The sequence below is a fragment of the Felis catus genome, chromosome F2 (genome assembly GCF_018350175.1).
Source record: "Felis catus isolate Fca126 chromosome F2, F.catus_Fca126_mat1.0, whole genome shotgun sequence".
Taxonomy (NCBI): Eukaryota; Metazoa; Chordata; class Mammalia; order Carnivora; family Felidae; genus Felis; species Felis catus.
Window position 1 is genome coordinate 67,034,119 of NC_058385.1, and position 17,595 is coordinate 67,051,713.

Below are 17,595 nucleotides of genomic sequence, written 5' to 3' on the forward strand. Positions count from 1 at the left end.
CCTGTATCACCACTGTTAGTTCCCACCCCTGTGTCTTTGTTCATGCCTTCCCTCTTCCTGGGATGCTTTCTCTACTGGTCCAGCTCCTGAAGTACCCACTAAAGCCCAGTAAAATGTTTGACTCCTAAAGAAAAATAGAAACACCTGCTCCTACTTTTCTGTTCCCTTCGTTTCTCTCTTACCCTTGACCTTGCATTTGAATAAAGGAATGCAAGTCGGTTTCCTTGTGAGCCAATGAAGGGAGGTGGGGGGGGGCGGGGTCTTGGTCATTCTGATGCCTTCCTGACCCCACTGCTTTAGTGAGGCCTAATGACCCTTCAGGTAGTTGCTGAATTGAGTTGCTGAAAATCCATTTAAGGGACCGGCAGAGCGAAGAGAAAAGTAAACAGCCATGCTCAATTTTGGATTCAGATGCTCTCCACGGGTGCCTTGGAAATTGTCAGAGCACGCTGTGGCCTCTCATGTAGGATTTTGTGATTCCTTCTGGAAAAAAAGTGGTGCTGAAGAAAGTGGACAATATCGATAGGAAATCCTAAGAAACGCTAAGTGACACTTGGAAGAGTCAACAAAATCTGGAGAGGTAGCTACTCTAAGAATGAAGATCTAGGCAGCAGTTCTGAACACAGCCAAGTCTGGGGTTTGGAACCCCTTCAGTGGGGAAGGAACCCCCTAATCCTGGTGACTGAGGAATAAAGAAGCCACGCTACACTGACTTGTATCCTCCACATCTTGAGAACACATTCACCCACACACATTCATCTGTATGTGCTCAGACTCAAACCGCCTACACGAATACACACGTGAACACACAGATGCAAACAAACATAAACATAAATCCAGATCCGAGTACAGTCAAAGGGGCGCAGGCAGGGTGGAAAAGGAATTTGAAACCACGCTGCATGAGGGAGGGGATGAAGGGACTAGAGATGGTTAGCCAGGAAGAAGGATATGGTAGGGCGGGTAGGTCCCTTCAAGCACATGGGGGCCTGGCCTATGGAAGAAGCACATGAGTCCCTCCGAACGAAGCAAAGACGTAGATGCTGTGGTTGGGATTCGAGGTGCTTGGAAGTTCTGGGAAGGGATCTTTCTTTCTTTCTTTCTTTCTTTCTTTCTTTCTTTTGGGGGAAGGGATATTTCAACTCCATGTGGGAAGAGGCAAGCTTTGGGGGTAGAGTCCAGCATCTAGAATGGAATTATCTCCTCTGGGTTTTGGTCCTGGTTCTGTCACTTGAAAGCTGAGTGATCTAAGGGAACTTCGTTAACCTCTCTGAGCCCGAGTTTCCTCATATATACAAACAGGGGCAATAATCATACCTTCCTGGTAGATTTAAATGATCCAAGGCTCAGAAGTGCCTGTTTTAGCTTCAGGCCCACTAGACCTGGATCCTCCTCTGGGACTGTGCATGGTGGCAACTCGGGTCATCAGTCTCATTTTGATACGAGATTACGGGGCGCCTGGGTGGCTCAGTCGGTTAAGCGTCTGACTTCAACTCAGGTCATGATCTCGCAATTTGTGAATTCGAGCCCTGCATCCAACTGTCTACTGTCATTGTAGAGTCTGCTTGGGATCCTCTGTCCCCTTCTCTCTGCCCTCCTCAGCTGTGCCCTCTCTTTTTTCACAAATAAATAAACATTGAAAGAAAAAAAAAAAAGATTATGTCCTGAGAACTGCTCTCTGAATACCTGCCCTGGGTGTGTCCCCAGATCCACAGGACCTCTTTTCTCAAAGAGTGAGCCTCCTCCTAACAAAGCGGTCTTCCTCGTAACCTTTCCCCAGCTTCCTGGAAAACGGCCGGCTGGTTGGTCAGTGCAAGCGAAGGTCGACCTGTACCTGTGGCTGGGCTCTACCAGACATTCCGGTGCCATTTTGGACAACTTGCCAGCAGGCTATGAAGCAGAGATGTCCTCCAAAGTGGCTGGCACCCATCAACCCCCGGCCAGCCTGCTCTACCCAGGTATGATGCCCACCTGACAAAGAAGGTCAGTAGGTGTCTCCAGTGGGCTTCTGAGAAAACAATGAGAAGGACGGCATGCATGGGCTGTTTGCACATTATTTTAGGATCAACTCATTTCCCTCTTAAAATATAGTTTCTAAATTTTCTTCCTTACCTTCCAATTGTCCCATCTCAAAAGAATAAAGTGAAATCGTTAAATACATCTGGAGTAAAAGTTATAGTTTTCTGCTAATGGAGGGCATTGCAATTTGAGTTTCTTGGTAGGCAGATCATGTGGACTGAGTTTGCATTTGAAGCAGAAGATGCCTTTTAAAACACATCAGTAAGTTCTTAGGCTGATATGACCTGTGCAATTCCTTTTACATGGCACTAGGGTTTTGACCTGTAAACAGCGGGCATTTGCATTTGCCAGTAATGACCCAATGGGAACTGGTATCACTGGGGTCCCTTGTGTTTCTTCAGCTTGGTTCCTGATGTGGTCACTTTGAGAAATTCAGCGTGCTTTATATAATCCTTTTTTCTATGCAGATAGTTTCTATGAATGTCATTATGTTTACATTTTCATATCATTTTGGATTTTGTTATAAGTATTAATGTCTTACAGTAGCAATTTGCTTTCTCTTTCCAAATTGCTTCAATTTACAGTATCTTTGCTGCTGAATTCAGACAGAATAGATGACAGTTTTGCCTTAACTTCAATTGAAGTTAAGTTTTGAACTGAGCCATTGTTGGAAGCACCGGAGAATTGTCCACAAATCCAGGCTTTCTTTGTTACCCAAGACTCGTTTGATGTCGGTTGACCTTAACTGCCAATGGGATCCAAGTGGTTCCGTAGTTAGAAGCCTCTGGAGATATTTATCCAGAGGTTCAGCTCATGATTTCTGTGCCCGGTGTCAATGTATAAGAATAAGGAAAGCTCAGCCCTATTTGGAAAATGCACGGCCCATACAATGTACCAAGCATTGTTCCATCTACTTTATGAATTATATTGAATTTACTTGTCACATAAACCCTGGGCAGTTTCTTCATTTTACAGAGGGAGAAAGGATGTATCAGAAATGCTTGGAATTGTCCAAGATCACACAGCTAGTAAATGACGAAGTCAACTTCTCCAAACTCTGCTTTATTTCCATTGTTTTCCATCCTGTCTTTAAAGAGGTCTCATCTTGGAGCATCTGGGTGGCTTAGCTGGTTAAGCATCTGACTTCAGCTCAGATCATGATCTCGCAGTTCACGAGTTCAAGCCCCATGTTGGGCTCTGTGCTGACAGCTCAGAGCCTGGAGCCTGCTTTGGATTCTGTGTCTTCCTCTCTGCCCCTCCCCACCTCTCTCTCTCTCTCTCTCTCTCTCTCTCTCTCTCTCTCTCTCAAAAATAAATAAACCTTTAAAAAATAAAAAAAAGAGGTTTTATCTTTGGGTGAAAGACACATATCAAATTACCTTCTTATTTCTATAGATTCTATCTCTGGAGATCGAAGGTACCCAGACATATTGCTGTCCCAGCTGCTAACAATTCAAAGGAGAAGAAAGACTTTTTCAAGAGCTTTCTGATCCTCTGCAGTGTGTTATTTTCATGGAGTGACCTAATAAACTTTCTCCACTGTGCACTGACATTGATGGCTTTGGCTGCCTTCCAAACCCACTGGAGAATTTTGTTTCTTGACTCACTTGGTGCTTCAGAAAATATCCATCCAGCCAATAATTAGCTTGTACCTACATATGGCAGGCATGGTGGGAAAATTAGTGGGGGATGTAGAGATGAGAGAGGGGTCATCTGGCCCTCGAGTGGGGGCAATCAGACACATCTCTACCAACCGCAAGTAGAAAATGAACTACCACACAAAACGTGGATCACCAAATTGTGAGAGCGAAGAGGAAACTGACTTTATCAGTCTAAGGGACAGAGCTGATAAGAGGTTTCCGAAAAACAAAAACCTTGACCAAATAAATGGTTCCCCCTAGTGTTGTGCAGCATACCGCCTACGTGGCTGCAGCTGGGGGCTCTGAGGGACACTCAGGTGGCCCCAGCTGCCACCATCACAGGTCACATTACAATGAACAATAGTAACAGCCACACCAGCATCTTTATACAGTTTTAAAGTTCTTCCCATGTGTCAGGCACCTAGTCCTTTGATGTCCTACATTAACCCTCTGAAGAACTAATATTACCCCCATTTTATAGGTGGGAAACAAAGGCACAGAGAGGGTTAGTAACTTCGTGTGAGTCCATGTACAGACCTGTGTGACATGAGCCTAGGAGTGGCATGGGAGGGAAGAAGAGGGGGCATCTGCACCCTTAATTTAACAAAGTAATGCTAGTCAAACTGGTATGGAAGAGTTCCTGCATCCCAGTCCCCACATCAATGCAAAACACTGATATCCTGAACACAGTATAGTATTGCCTTTGGGGGAGACAGGGAACAGGAGTGGGTAAGGGGGTAAAAAGGAGCAAGTGAATATAAAAAACAAGAGGGGCTTTACAAAGCCCCATGAACCCAGGAATATGACAAGTCAACTCTTACTTGGGACGCCCCCACTGAACCCTCATCTGCCCTCACCTGCAGCCCCCTCTCTGCACCCATCCTGTCATCAGATGCGCTCACTCCTGCCTTTAATTAACCTCCGTGCCCTCTGCCTGTATCTCTCACAAAACGCTAGTTCCTGGCCTCCTGTCACTGGGATGTAGATGCTGGTCTTATATTCTGCCCTCTTCCTGGAGCTCCCCGAGGGCAGAGGGCAAGGGCTGTCTTAGCCACTTCACAATCCTTAGACCAGACCGTACCTGGTACACAGTAGGCGCTCAAGATGACATTGGCTGGCTGAATGGAAGAATGGATGAGTGGTTGACTCAAGAGTTTATGGAAGCACAAGCTATTAGTGGAGCAGCCCCTTTCTTACACACACGTGCACATGCGGGCCAGTGGAAGCAGGAGAATTACTAAAACACAAAACGTGGTCTTTTAGAGGGGCGCCTGGGTGGCTCAGTTGGTTAAGCGTCCAACTTTGGCTCAAGTCATGAACTCACCATCCGTGAGTTCGAACCCTGCGTTGGGCTCTGTGCCGACAGCTCAGAGCCTGGAACCTGCTTTGGATTCTGTGTGTGTGTGTGTGTGTGTGTGTGTGTGTCTTTCCGCCCCTTCCCTGCTTGCACTCTGTCTCTCTCTCAAAAATAAATAATAAACATAAGAAAAAAATGTGGTCTTTTAGAAAGAGAAGGTGAATTTGGCATCTGACAGAAATGAAATCCAGGCTCTGGCATTTGATAGCTCTGCAAACCTGGGAAACGTGTGTCGCGTATTTTGTGAGCCATTTCCCTTATACATGTACGGGGATGATTATGATGATTATCTATGTAATCACAGGGCTCTTATGAAGATCAAAACCCATGATGTGGTGAGGGGGCCAAGGAGAATGCCTGGCTCCAAAGATCCCCATAGATACCCCCTCTCCCCCTTTCTTCACTGCTTCTGTTTCAGTCTAGAGGCGGGTGGTGCTCCCAGTCTTGGCCTCTGGACACACTCACAGACGCACACGGCGCACAGACACCTGTTCGTACTCGCTGTTGGGGAGCGCCCACTGATGCCTGCCTGTTTCCATTTGTCCACAGCCCGGCATGTCTTTCAGCTGAGAGCGCACATGTATCAAGCCCGGGGCCTCATCGCAGCGGACAGCAGTGGACTCTCGGACCCCTTTGCCAAGGTCACATTCCTTTCCCACTGCCAGACCACAAAGGTAACCAGGGAAGCCCGCCTGCCTTCTCATGGCCCACAGCTGATCGGCAGCAGAGCCCAGCAAAGAAAACAGCAGGGGCATGTTGCAAATACCTGTGTCTCTGGGTATGTTGATTTCAGACGCCAAAGCACACGTGCAAGGAAGGATTGCCGTGCGGAAGGTCTCTTGTTCCAGTGTGACCCATTGTCCTGCAGCCGAGATAGCATGCACCCGTAGTGAAGGAAGGGGGCTGGGGAAGAGGGATGAGGAGGAGAAGGGCACATCTAGCCCACCTGCCCAAGTGCTGGGCACAAGGCCAAGTTCAGTGGGGGAACAAACACGTGAGAAAACAGCACACAGACATGGCTGCATGAGGCTTATGAACCAACGTTTATTGAGGGTTCTTGGTGGGGAGGAGCGTTTTCCAGTTTTGTAGTCAGGAATCCCTAGACTTTGCACTGTTTTCTTTCTACTCACCAGCTGGGGGATTTGGGACACTTTCAAATTGTGCAATGTGGTGTCTCCCTCTGGAAAACACTACTTCCTAATGGATGGTGTGAGAATTAAAGGAAGTGGGTCTACACTGCTTTGCTCTGGGCTCTCTCCCTTTCCTATACACTGAGTGCTGAAAAGTGAAAGTGTTCCTAATCAGTGGGCATCCAATTGGACGCTTTTCCCATTAGATCGTATTCTCCAAGGACTGACTCTGTTCTTTGAGGATTCCGTGTTCTGAGAGAGGAGAGTTCACAAAGGATTTGCTCATCTCTGGGAGTTAAGACAAACACCAAGGGCCCAAAGAGACCTGAGGTTATGTTCTAGGTCATCTACTCTCTGGCCACATTTACTCACTAAACCTCCATCTGTCGTCTTAAAATATGACTGTTGTCAAGAAGCCCAAAGTTAAGTGTATAAAGTGATTGATGAATGGAGGCCGTTATACTGGCTAATGTTACACGGGCTGACATTTCTCTCCAAAGTGAGGCCTGTAACCTGGGAGATTGCATTTGATTTGTGACCTGCAGACTGAGAGCATCTTGTCCATTTCTCCATCAGCTGCGGAGTTTTTGCTCTGTGACAGGTCCTTGCTGGGCTCGGGGGCTGCACCATGAAATACGCCATAACGTGGGGCCATAGAAAGACTTCCAAGAGCCACGGGAGAGGGATTAGTTCTGTGGGGGTGGGAATCGAGAGAGACCCCAGAAGGAAGGTGACCCCATCCTCACTTAGTGAAGGAGCATGAGAACACATGAAGCATGAGGGCTCCAGACTGCTTTCTCTTCTCTGTGTTTTGAGGGGTAGTGCATAGCTCAGTGATGACAGTATAGACTCTGGAGCCACATTGTTTGGGTTCAGGTCTAAGCTCTTTCATTTGCTTGTTGTGTGACCTTAAGCAAAGCTCTCACGATGATGACATTGTATCTATTTCCCAGAGGGTAAACCACCCAGGACAAGGCCTTGCTTGTAATCTTTATGTGACTCCTTGTTATTGTCACTGAGGCTTCCCACCAGAAGCAAGGAGGATTCTCAAAGGGTGGACCCCTGGGGCCTTCCTCCATCTGCCACAAAACTGTGGGGTTCCTGGCCCTGGTGATCTCGGGGCCCTGGACGGGGAGGGGGTTTGAGTGAGCTCATTGGGCTGCTATGTGATTAATTTCCTATTTTGCCTCTCTATACAGTACTTTGTTTGATTCAGACTTATATCTCAAAGGAACAAATGGCATTTATCAAATGATCGTGTGAAAGGGAAAACAGCTTCTGTTGAGGCCTGGACTTTGCCTCTCTACTTTTGAACCAAGTACCTAATTTTTGTCAGTAATAATAGCTGCCATTTATCAAGAGCTCCCTACACGCCAGGCATAATGCCAAGCATCTTATATGCATAGTTCGCTACATCTCATGGCAGCCTAAAGGTGGGTGTTATTAGTGTCCCCATTCTGCAGGTGAGAAGGGAAGGCTTAGGGACTATATAGGTGGAAGGTGGTAAAGCCAAGATAGAAACCCACGTTGGTCCAGTTCCAAAGTTACTTTGCTTTCCATTTGGGTAAGTAAGGGCTCTGGATTCCCTCTGCTGTTTCAGTGCCATGCTGCCTCGGAGCCTGTGTGTGACATGCCCCGCTCTCACACCCTTCATGATGGAGAAAGCTGACCCTGTGGTCCTAGCTGAGCTCCACCGTTCACCCGGTAGCCCGTGCCTGAACTGACCACACAGAGCTCAGGGGAAGCAGTCTCAGCAGGACTGGTCCCACAACCGGTCCTCTCTAAAATGACGTAACGATCTGAAATATTTCAGAAGGGACACCCAGTTATTCCAGAGGTCACTGAGGATGTGGGATTTAGAAATCTCATGGTGACCAAAGTATAAAGGGAAAGGGAGACAGCTCCCCAAAGAGAAAGGCTTCGGAGCCAGAAGGGGAGAGGGACTAAATGGCTTGAGAGGAGCCTCAGAGGACAGGAGAGGACATGGCAGAGGGTGGGGAGTGTGGAGCCTGAGATTTCAAGCGATCAGAGTCCTGAGGACACAGACAGTCTCTTGTTAGACATGAGTACCCAGTGCACCAAGACCGGCATGTGGCAGGTGTACAGTAACTGCTTACTCATTCATAAATACTGTGGTGGGGTCGAGTCGGGTGGGGAACAAGCACTTAGTGAGTACCTACTGTGTGCCAGGCATTTAATACACTTTACATCAGACAGTGGTCATAACAACTCTACAAGGTAGGCGCTAACCATTTACATGAGGGAAACTATGGTTCACGGGGGTGAAATCGCCTGCCCAGTTGGACAGAGGCAGGTGATGAAACTAGGGTTCCATTCCAAAGGTATCTGATTCTAGAGCCATGCTACATCTGTAGTTTCTCACTCTTTCTTCAAAGTGTTAGCTAATTGCTACCAAAGTCTCCCAAACGTCATCAAATACGGCCACAATGCAGAGCTCCTTAAGGAAGATCTGAAGAGGTGGAGCTTAGTCACGGGCACCTTGGCAGAGAAGTGGGACAATGTACTTTTGTTTGGGTGAGCTTTTGGGAGACCTTTGGAAGGTGGCCACATTGTCCTTGTACTCATGGGAACAACTCTGAGGATAGGCCAATATCCATGCATTTATTCATGCGAAGAGCTCTTGAGCACCTGTTATACGCAGGATGCCATATTGGTGCCCAGTACTGTGCCTAGCACATTGTATGTTGAATGTATTAATAGATACATGTTGAATGAATGAATGCTGGCCTCTGTAATCTTATCAGGTGGTATTTATAGCCTCAAGTGCCAAGGAAGCCGTCAAAATATTTCTACAGGAAAGATGCTGTGAGGATCATAAATTGCTTTGGTATTACATTTTTGTATGCGTACTGCGAAAGAGTTTGCATTTCTATTTTTAAAAGCAACATAAAAACCCAGGTTTCTTTGTGATGTCAGATAGCCATACAGGATAACCTTGCATCGCAACTATATAACTCCTGTTCATAGGTTAGACGAAGCCGTTTTTCTCCTGTCCAAAAAGTTAAGGTTTTCTCTGAGATGTTATGTCAAAAACATCACTATGTCTGAGGCATAGACGCAAAAAGCGAGCGAGGAAGGAAATTGTGGAATGCATATTTTTATGACTCACATAAAGAAGACAAATAAACAATTCTCTCCTGACCACAGTGCCAATGGTTTAATGTCTTGGCTAGAGATGACTCCTGATGTAAAAGTCTGAGATGACAGATTTATTCTTTGGAGTCCAGGAAGTTAGCTGGGGCTAGATCTCTCTCTCTCTGGCCCGCCTGGCATGCGCAGTGAGAAGGGTGTAGTTCAGAGGGAGTGTGGAAATTCCCCAGGACCGAGCAGCCATTGTGCTGTGTTCACCTGTGAAATGACCCGTTTGTCTGCACAGCCTGGGAAAGGGGGATAATGTTCCAAGACTAGCCTCACACATTAACAGCCTAGTTTCTGCCCAGATGCAGAATCCACCCATACTGCAGACAGCCCTGGTCTTCAGCTCTGTGATACTGGCAGGTATACAAGTATCCACGTAACTAGAGTAGAGGATACAAGACCAATGACACCCCTCTGAGGGTAGCAGTTGAATGGCCTGGCATGGGGGGCTGTGAACCACTTTTGGGTGAGGCACTCACAGTTCCCAACCAATAATGCAGACTGTTGTCCTCTGTCCTTCGGTATCTCCATCTGTATGATGGACACAGCCAATTACCAATGTCACAGTTTGCCATCTTAGAAAAAAAGATGTCATGCAAAATGGTGAAGGTTATTTTGAAGACGCTGGTTCGTTCAATGCAAATGTCCACAAAACAGTACAATTCCAGGCAAGGAATATTAGAGTTAACCCCCACTTTGAGTATTTGAGGACAAAATTTTATTTGCTCGTAAGTGAAGCATCACTAGATCTCCTTCATCCTCAATTTGCCCTCCCATAAAACAGAGATAATATTAGCATCTACTTGGTGAGGGTGGATGAGGCTAGCAGCCTGGGCTTTGGTACCAGATGAGTCGGGTCGAATCCCAGTTCTGCCACTTCCTGGCTCCAGACAAGTGAGCCTTGGTTTTCTGATCTGTAAAATGTGAGTAGGTAACTGTATCCACCTCCCAGGACAGTTGTGAAGTTTGAACGAGGCTGTGCATGTGAAGTGCAACAGCTGGTACCCAGTACTCAACACAGGGGAGCTGGTGTCACCAGCACAGCGCTACTGGGAGGATTGAGTTGAAGTTATGTATGCAAATAAGGTGTTAATCATTGCAGGGGCTGTACTCATGAACTTCTGTAAGCTCTCTGGGGCAGGGAATCTGCATCCCCTAGCATCTAGTACCCAGTGGTAGTACGTCGGTTTGTGTCATCACTTGGATGTTAAAGGACTGAGCGAGGATGACGAGGTTCTCTTTGCCCTCCACAAGTAACTGTTGAAGGAATGCACCTCGCCCCCTACAACCCTATCGAGAGAGCTTTTGCTTTTCTTTTGGCCCCACCTTCCAGGTCATTTCCCAAACCCTGTCCCCAACCTGGAACCAGATGCTGCTGTTCAATGACTTGGTGCTGCACGGAGACCAGAAGGAGCTGGCGGAGTCCCCGCCTTTGGTGGTGGTGGAGCTGTATGACAGCGACGCGGTGGTGAGTGTCCCGGGCAGTGCCGACTGGGCACTTTATCTCACCAGCCTGCGACTGCTCAGGACTCTAGAGGTGCCCGGAGTCCATTGTGGGAAAATGATGATTTATAGAACCAGGAATGTTGGTGATGATCATTTGCTGTGCTAAAGGGCTTTTCACTCAGGTTTCCCATTAGTTTGCAAGTAGCATAGGATCCGGGTCACAAAACTTTAGTGGACACGCTTCTTCAGGAATAAGATACTCGTATAGAGTCACCTGCACGTGTACCCAGCCCCCAGGTGTCCTATTGCTACTCAATAGAAACGCTGAGTAAAAACGTCCAGGCATCTTGAAAACCAGAGGTGCTTACTGACCTTGCTTGGCTGGGGGGACCTGGGTGGGTATTGTCACCAAGTCAGCTTTTGTAGCTGGGTCATCTTTCTCTTGGTTTTGCTTCCAAGCCCTGCAACAACACATTCATCCCTATCCCATTTCCGTTACGATGTTAACCAGACTTCTTCCTCTCCAAAGATGTCTGTGTTCCCCACTGAGTAGATTCAAAAGCTTACTGGAGGATTTTTTTTTTAATTACTGTGACAAAACTTCTTTATTTTATCATTTTTTCTTCTTTTTTAAATTAAAAAGTCTAAAGGCAAAGGCTTATTTATTTTCTTCGATGTCTTTACCTCCTTGGGAAGTTGCAGAAGCACAATATATTAAGTACAACAGTCGTTCCAAGAAGCCTTCCTAAAGCCCCCTCACGTCCTCACGCATGCTGGCAGCTCTGACCTTGATTCAAGGTCAGAAGAGATTAGGATGGGAGAATCATAGAAGGTGAGCAGGGATTTCGGAGAGCACGAACCCCCTCTTGCTTCCTGGAGAAGGAAACAGAGACCCAGGAAGGTCAAAGGCCTTGTTCAAGGTCACAGGTAGCTGGAGGTAGAGTCAGAACTTGAACCTAGCCTCCTGTGTCCAAACTTTCTTGCATGTGTGGGAGTATCTGTAGCTGTATCCCTTCAGACACACATATTCTGCTCTTCCAGAATCACTCTCTGTACCCTGTTCCTCCAGCTATAAATTGGAGCTGTCAATTGTATATATTTAGGGAGTATGAGTTCCACTATTGTGCATATAGTATAAATTTTCTGTGGAGATAGTCACAAGATAAACACCTTTTAAATTTTGTTGCTAACGACATGGTTCCATTCCTAACTACTTTTTATTTGAAAACCAGGAACAATAATCAAGCATCTTTGCAAACTCTTAAACCAACCCGTGTGGCTACATGGATTTCCCTTTGCTTTTCAGACCTCTTCCAGAGCCCCGTTCTACAATTACCTTCCTGAGCCCCACCCAAGCCAGTCCCTTTGTAGAAACACAAGCCTACATTCTCACATTGAAATGAAAAGGAAAAGTAGGAGAGAAAAAAGATATGAAAACTTTGCCTCTTCTTCCTGGAGAGATACATGTAGGTGCCCAGAAGGTTCTGTTTACACCTGCAGCTACGCCGAGCCCCCAGCCCTATGGTGATGATCAGATGATTACATTCTGACCCTGCCAGAATGTGGCTCCAATCTAGAGCTTTCTCTCACTCTCCAGTGGCTTGTGCCCTCATTAGGGCCTGCTGCCTCTCTAAGCAATGCGTTTATATTTGGCAAATCAGTTACTTGGGTTTAGCTTTGCTCCTTTGTTTCCAGGGAAGTTGTACTTAATTATTCCCAGCTAGGATCATGACAAAACAGTTCGACAGCAGACCGCTTGTGTCTTGACCTGTGTCATGCCATAGCTCCACCATACTAGGGACAGTTCTGACCCCACCTGTGGACACCAGCAGGCAGCTTTGTTTGTTTTAAAGTCAAAAATAATCACAAAATCGTCAAATAATCATTAGTTTAAACTAAACACCATTTCCGCCTCAACCAAGGCTCTCTCTACAGCCGGGAATGCAGGTGCTGGTTTATGAGTCCAAAGGCAGTGGAGCAGGGCAGCTGCTAAACCCAGCCTCAGCCAGAAGAGAATGTGGCTGCTGGCCTTGTACTTTGGAAGTCATTGATCCGACAGCTTTCACTCAATAAATAGGTAACGAGTGCCTGCCCTGTGCTGGGGGTCACAGCAGTATGTAAAACGGTCAATGCCGCCACATGGAGTTTACATGCCAGCCATTCCTGAGATAAATGGGGAAGCAGCCCCAACCTCCAGCCCCATGCTGCTCCTGGGGGAAGCCAGCCCCAGGTTCTTGGGAGCAGGTATGGGAAGAGACAGGAGATGGTGCTATCTCATAGTGTTTTTTCGTTTTGTTTTGTTCTTTGTTTTTTGTGGTTTTTTTTTTTTTTGGTGCTCGTAGTTCTTAAAGAAACTTGCGGTCCGTATATATACATACATACAAAACTATCTTAGTGGCCTCTTTTATTACCAAGAAAAATAGAGCAGAACTGCTCTATCACCTGAATATACTGACCTTCATCATTTTCATCATCATCATCATCATCATGGCCATAGTCATCATATTACCATGTATTGAGCACTCGATGTATACCAGTCACTGTGCAAAGCACCTACATCATTAAGTCAAACCTCATGGCCCCATTAACAAGTAGTATTTTTAATTCCTTTTAAGGCATGAGGCTCAAAAAAGTTGACTAAATGGCCCAAGGCCATAGAGCTGGAAAGTAGCAGATTTGGGAACACAGACTCAGGTGTGCCTGGACTTCAAAGCTCACGTTCCTGACCACGATGGTGTCCTGCCCTGGAGAGCTTTGGGAATGCTTGCTGCCACCTTATTTCTTCTTTTCCCTTTCAAGTCTACCCTAGATGGTCATTTTAACTTTCTTCCACTGAGCTCTATATGCTGAGAAGAGAGAACCCGTAACAGCCTTGGGCCCAGAAGTTTTCCCTGGGAGCCCACATGGAATTTCCTGACCCCCAAGCCTTGGTAAGGGGTAAGAGGCATTTGGCAGAAGAAGAGAGTGAGATAGTAGCAAGAGGGAGACACTGAGGCTGACGGCTTTGTCAAGATTATTTTTTAAAGTGCACTGATGCAGGTCAGAACCAGGTAGGTAACCATCGGGGACAAATTCCTTTCTTTTCTTTCTGCCTTAGGGGAAGCCAGAATATTTGGGGGCCACAGTGGCTGCTCCTGTTGTGAAGCTAGCTGACGAGGACTATGAGCCACCCAGGCTGTGCTATCACCCTATCTTTTGTGGGAGCCTCTCTGGAGGGGACCTCCTTGCTGTATTTGAACTGCTGCAGGTAAGTGAACCAGAGGTCATTGGCCCCAGACATCTACCTCGTCTTCCCAGCCAGAGCATTTCCATGAAGCTGTGCTTGGCCACTCTCTGCTGTCCTGTGTCTAGAGGGGTCTCCTTCTCAGGATCTGGGAGCCGCCAGTCAACAATTCAGGTGACACAGGCTATTTCTAGAGCCCTTGTGCTGTATAGGTCAGAGTCCCAGGATGAAAACTCCTTCTGGGTTTGGCCAGCAATGCTTGAGCAGCCCTATATGCAAATCCTAGAGTTCATACAGACCGTGGGAGGATATGAGGGAGGAAGGGAGCAAACTCGTGGGCACTTACCACGTGGGATGTTCAGTGCCTCATGTAACTTTCATCACATAGACCTCCCTAAAGCCTTTTGAGATAGGTGTTAGGATTCCCATTTTCCACATTGTAAACCGAGAATTAGTGCAATTGTTTGCCCTACTTCATCATTGAGCTAAGACCTGAAATGAGACCTTTTTTTTTTAAGAGAGAGAAAGAGAGAGAGGCAGGCAGAGAGAGAGGGAGAGAGAATCCCAAGCAGGCTCCACGCTCAGTGCAGAGTCTGACATGGGGCTCAATCTCACAACCCTGAGATCATGACCTGAGCTGAAATCAAGAGTCAGATGCTTCACTGACTGAGCCACCCAGCAGCGCCTGAACTGAGACCTTTCAAGCCTTTTGCTCCTTACACTGCATCACATAGTTTCCTGAAGACAGGGAGCTCTTAATCAGTCCCACTAAGGCATAGGGGAATTTATGAATATGTGCCTCAGAAGCCTTTTCCAGAAAGTAGAGGCAGGATACTGGGGCGGGAAGCTGAGACTCTCAGGTCTGACTGTCCAGTGGAAAACCAAATGGGACATGGAGAAGACCTGGAGAAGAAGTGATGGGGCCCGGGGGCTGTTTTAGAGACCATTGCATTCACCGAGGCAGGTGGCACTATCCCTTTGGGTCAGACCAGTTCCTCTATAGGTAAGCCTATTTTTCAGAAATCCCATTTTAAAAAGTTCACTTGGTAGAGAACCTAGAAGGCCAGCACTCCTAACACAGAAAGATAAGGGAGAAGGAAGGGTAAGAGAGTCGGATCCCATAGGTGTCGATCTCATTTCCACCACTTAGGTAGTACGTGACCTTGGGTAAGCTACTGAATCTCTCTGTTTCGCTTGCAAAATGAGGATGATGATCAGTGTCCTGAAAGTGCCTGGCATGGAATAAACACTCAACTAAAACCACGTATTTTATTAGTAGTAGTAATATGTCATGTAATATTAAAGCAAAATGTCTAGTCCCACCTGCTTATTTCAGGGGAAGAAATTGAGCTGGGTAGAGAGGTAACAACTTGCTCAACACGGCAGGTCAGGGCCTAGAATCTAGGTATACTGATTGATCCCCCTGATTGCTGGGGAACCTGGAAAGCATGATGGAGCAGGGACAGCCGAGAGGCTAGGCACCCTTGCATTCAAATCCAAAGTGCCCGCACCTGCAGCTGGGGCTTGAGTATGGCTACAGGGGTGAGTTCAAAGAATCACCCCACTTTGTGATCTGGTTTTTGCTTCAGTCAAGGCAGAATTTTTTATCTTTTTCCATTTTTTTTTTAGGGAGAGAGAAAGAGAGGGGGAGAGAGGGAGAGAGAGAGAAGGAGAGAGAATCCTAAGCAGGCTCCATGCTCAGCACTGAGCCCAGTGTGGGGCTCAATCCCATGACCCTGGGATCCTGACCTGAGCAGAAATCAAGAGTCAGATGCTCAACCAACTGAGCCCCTCACGTACCCCAGAGAAGCACTTTTTAAGGATAGAATGGTTGCCTTAGAGAAAGAGTGAGCTCTCTGTCGGGGGAACTGAAGCTAAGTGAACCCTAGGAGGACAGAGTGGTAGGAATTCAGGCATTGGCTCCAGCCCTACAATGGCTGCAGCCTCGGAAGGTAGGAGTGAGGACTGGAAACATGTTTGTCTTACAAGTCGTAGGTTCTAGGATTCCAGGATGACAAACCAAGAGAGATTCTAATAAAACCAGCTCCCACCAGATGGATGCGTGTTACACAGAAACATTTGCTGTTAGAACTGAAAATGACCTTCGAAACCAGCTGGTCCCATCTTTCCTCAAGTGAAAGTCCTGGCAATTGTAGGCTTTCAACGACTGATTTTAGGTTGAAAGCAGGTAGAGCATGATAAATGATACTGTCAAATCAGTATGGAGGGAGTTTTGCCCTCCTCCTCACCCCCAGGTTTACTGAGATATAGTTGACATGTCACGTTGTATACGTGTAAGGTGTACAACGTGATTATTTCATATAGCACATATTATGAAATGATGACCATGGTGGAAGTTAGTTACCAAATCCATCTCACATAGCTATCGAACCTCACATAATTACCTTTTCGTGTGTGTCTTAGCAACTTTCAAGTATCCAAGTTAACTGTAATCACCATGCTGTGCACTGGATGCCCAGAACTTATTCGTCTTATAATTGGAAGTCTGTACCCTCCAACCAGCAGCTCCCAATTTCCCCCACCCCGTCTCCCACCCCCTGTCCGTGACAACCACCAGCCTACATGCTGTTTCTGGGAGTTCAGCTTTGTTAGATTCCACAGGAAAGTGAAATCATACGGCATTTGTCTTTCTCTGTTGACTTATCTCACTTAGCCTGATGCCCTCAAGGTCCATCCATATCGTGGCAAATGGAGTTTTGATCCTTGTATCTACTTCCAGCAGAAATTCCAGTTTGATGCCTGTCCATCTAGAAGATCTCTCTTCACTTGCAACCTTCCTTTTTAAGAAAGAGCACAGGCTTCAGGCTCAGAGCCTTTAAAAAAGATCGACGTTACCAATAGGAACAGTTCCCCAAGTCTGCTTCTTGGGACACCAGTCCAAATATAGAGAAAGGAAAGTGTAAGAGATGTTTCACGGGACATAGTCCAATAACCTGTTTTGTTTTCATTGGTTTTATCTTTAAAGTTGCTTTTCATTTACAGCAAGTGGTACTTTTTTACTTAGCATCAGAAAGTTCCCTTTTTAAAAACAAAATATGCCTAACAAAAATGTTCACTGGATGAAAAGTACAGGCGATCAAAGCGGTAGAGGAATGGCCGGCTTGGGAAAACCAGGTCTAGCGCAAGACTCCCATTTTATACGTCAGGAGGCTGAGGCTCAGGGTCAACGGACTGCGATCCAGTCAGCTGCTCTCTTCAGGACAGGAAGCTGCCTGACGAGCTCTGAGACTGAGTCCCCTGGTCCCTCAGGCCCCCTGAGGGCTTGGCACCCTGGGCTTCATGGTCCTCCCTCCCTCCCTCCCTCCATGCTGAGGGCCCCCCTCGCCCTTCCTCCCTCCCTCCTTTCATGCTGAGGGCCCACTCCCCACCTTCCTCCCCCCTTCCCTTCATGCTGAGGGCCCCCCTTCCCCCTTCCTCCTTCCCTTTCTCCATGCTGAGGACCCCCCTTCCCCCTTCCTCCCTCCCTCCCTTTATACTGAGGGCCCACTCCCCACCTTCCTCCCCCCTTCCCTTCATGATGAAGGTCCCCCCTCAAAGATGAGGACCCCCTCTCCCTTCATCCCTTCCTACCGCCCTTCATGCTGAGGGTCCCCATTCAAAGAT

At 47.0% G+C, this 17,595-nt stretch overlaps 1 protein-coding gene across 3 annotated transcripts in view; it reads left to right on the plus strand.

Moving 5' to 3' along the window:
• The window catches only part of FER1L6 (fer-1 like family member 6), a 156,156-nt gene that overhangs the window by 84,466 nt on the left and 54,095 nt on the right, over nucleotides 1-17,595 (plus strand). For all 3 annotated transcript variants that reach the window (XM_045049833.1, XM_045049834.1, XM_045049835.1), the window contains exons 19-22: nucleotides 1,778-1,955; nucleotides 5,563-5,687; nucleotides 10,636-10,770; nucleotides 13,846-13,995. In XM_045049833.1, the coding sequence (XP_044905768.1) occupies nucleotides 1,778-1,955; nucleotides 5,563-5,687; nucleotides 10,636-10,770; nucleotides 13,846-13,995 (588 nt within the window). The remainder of the gene's footprint in view (nucleotides 1-1,777; nucleotides 1,956-5,562; nucleotides 5,688-10,635; nucleotides 10,771-13,845; nucleotides 13,996-17,595) is intronic.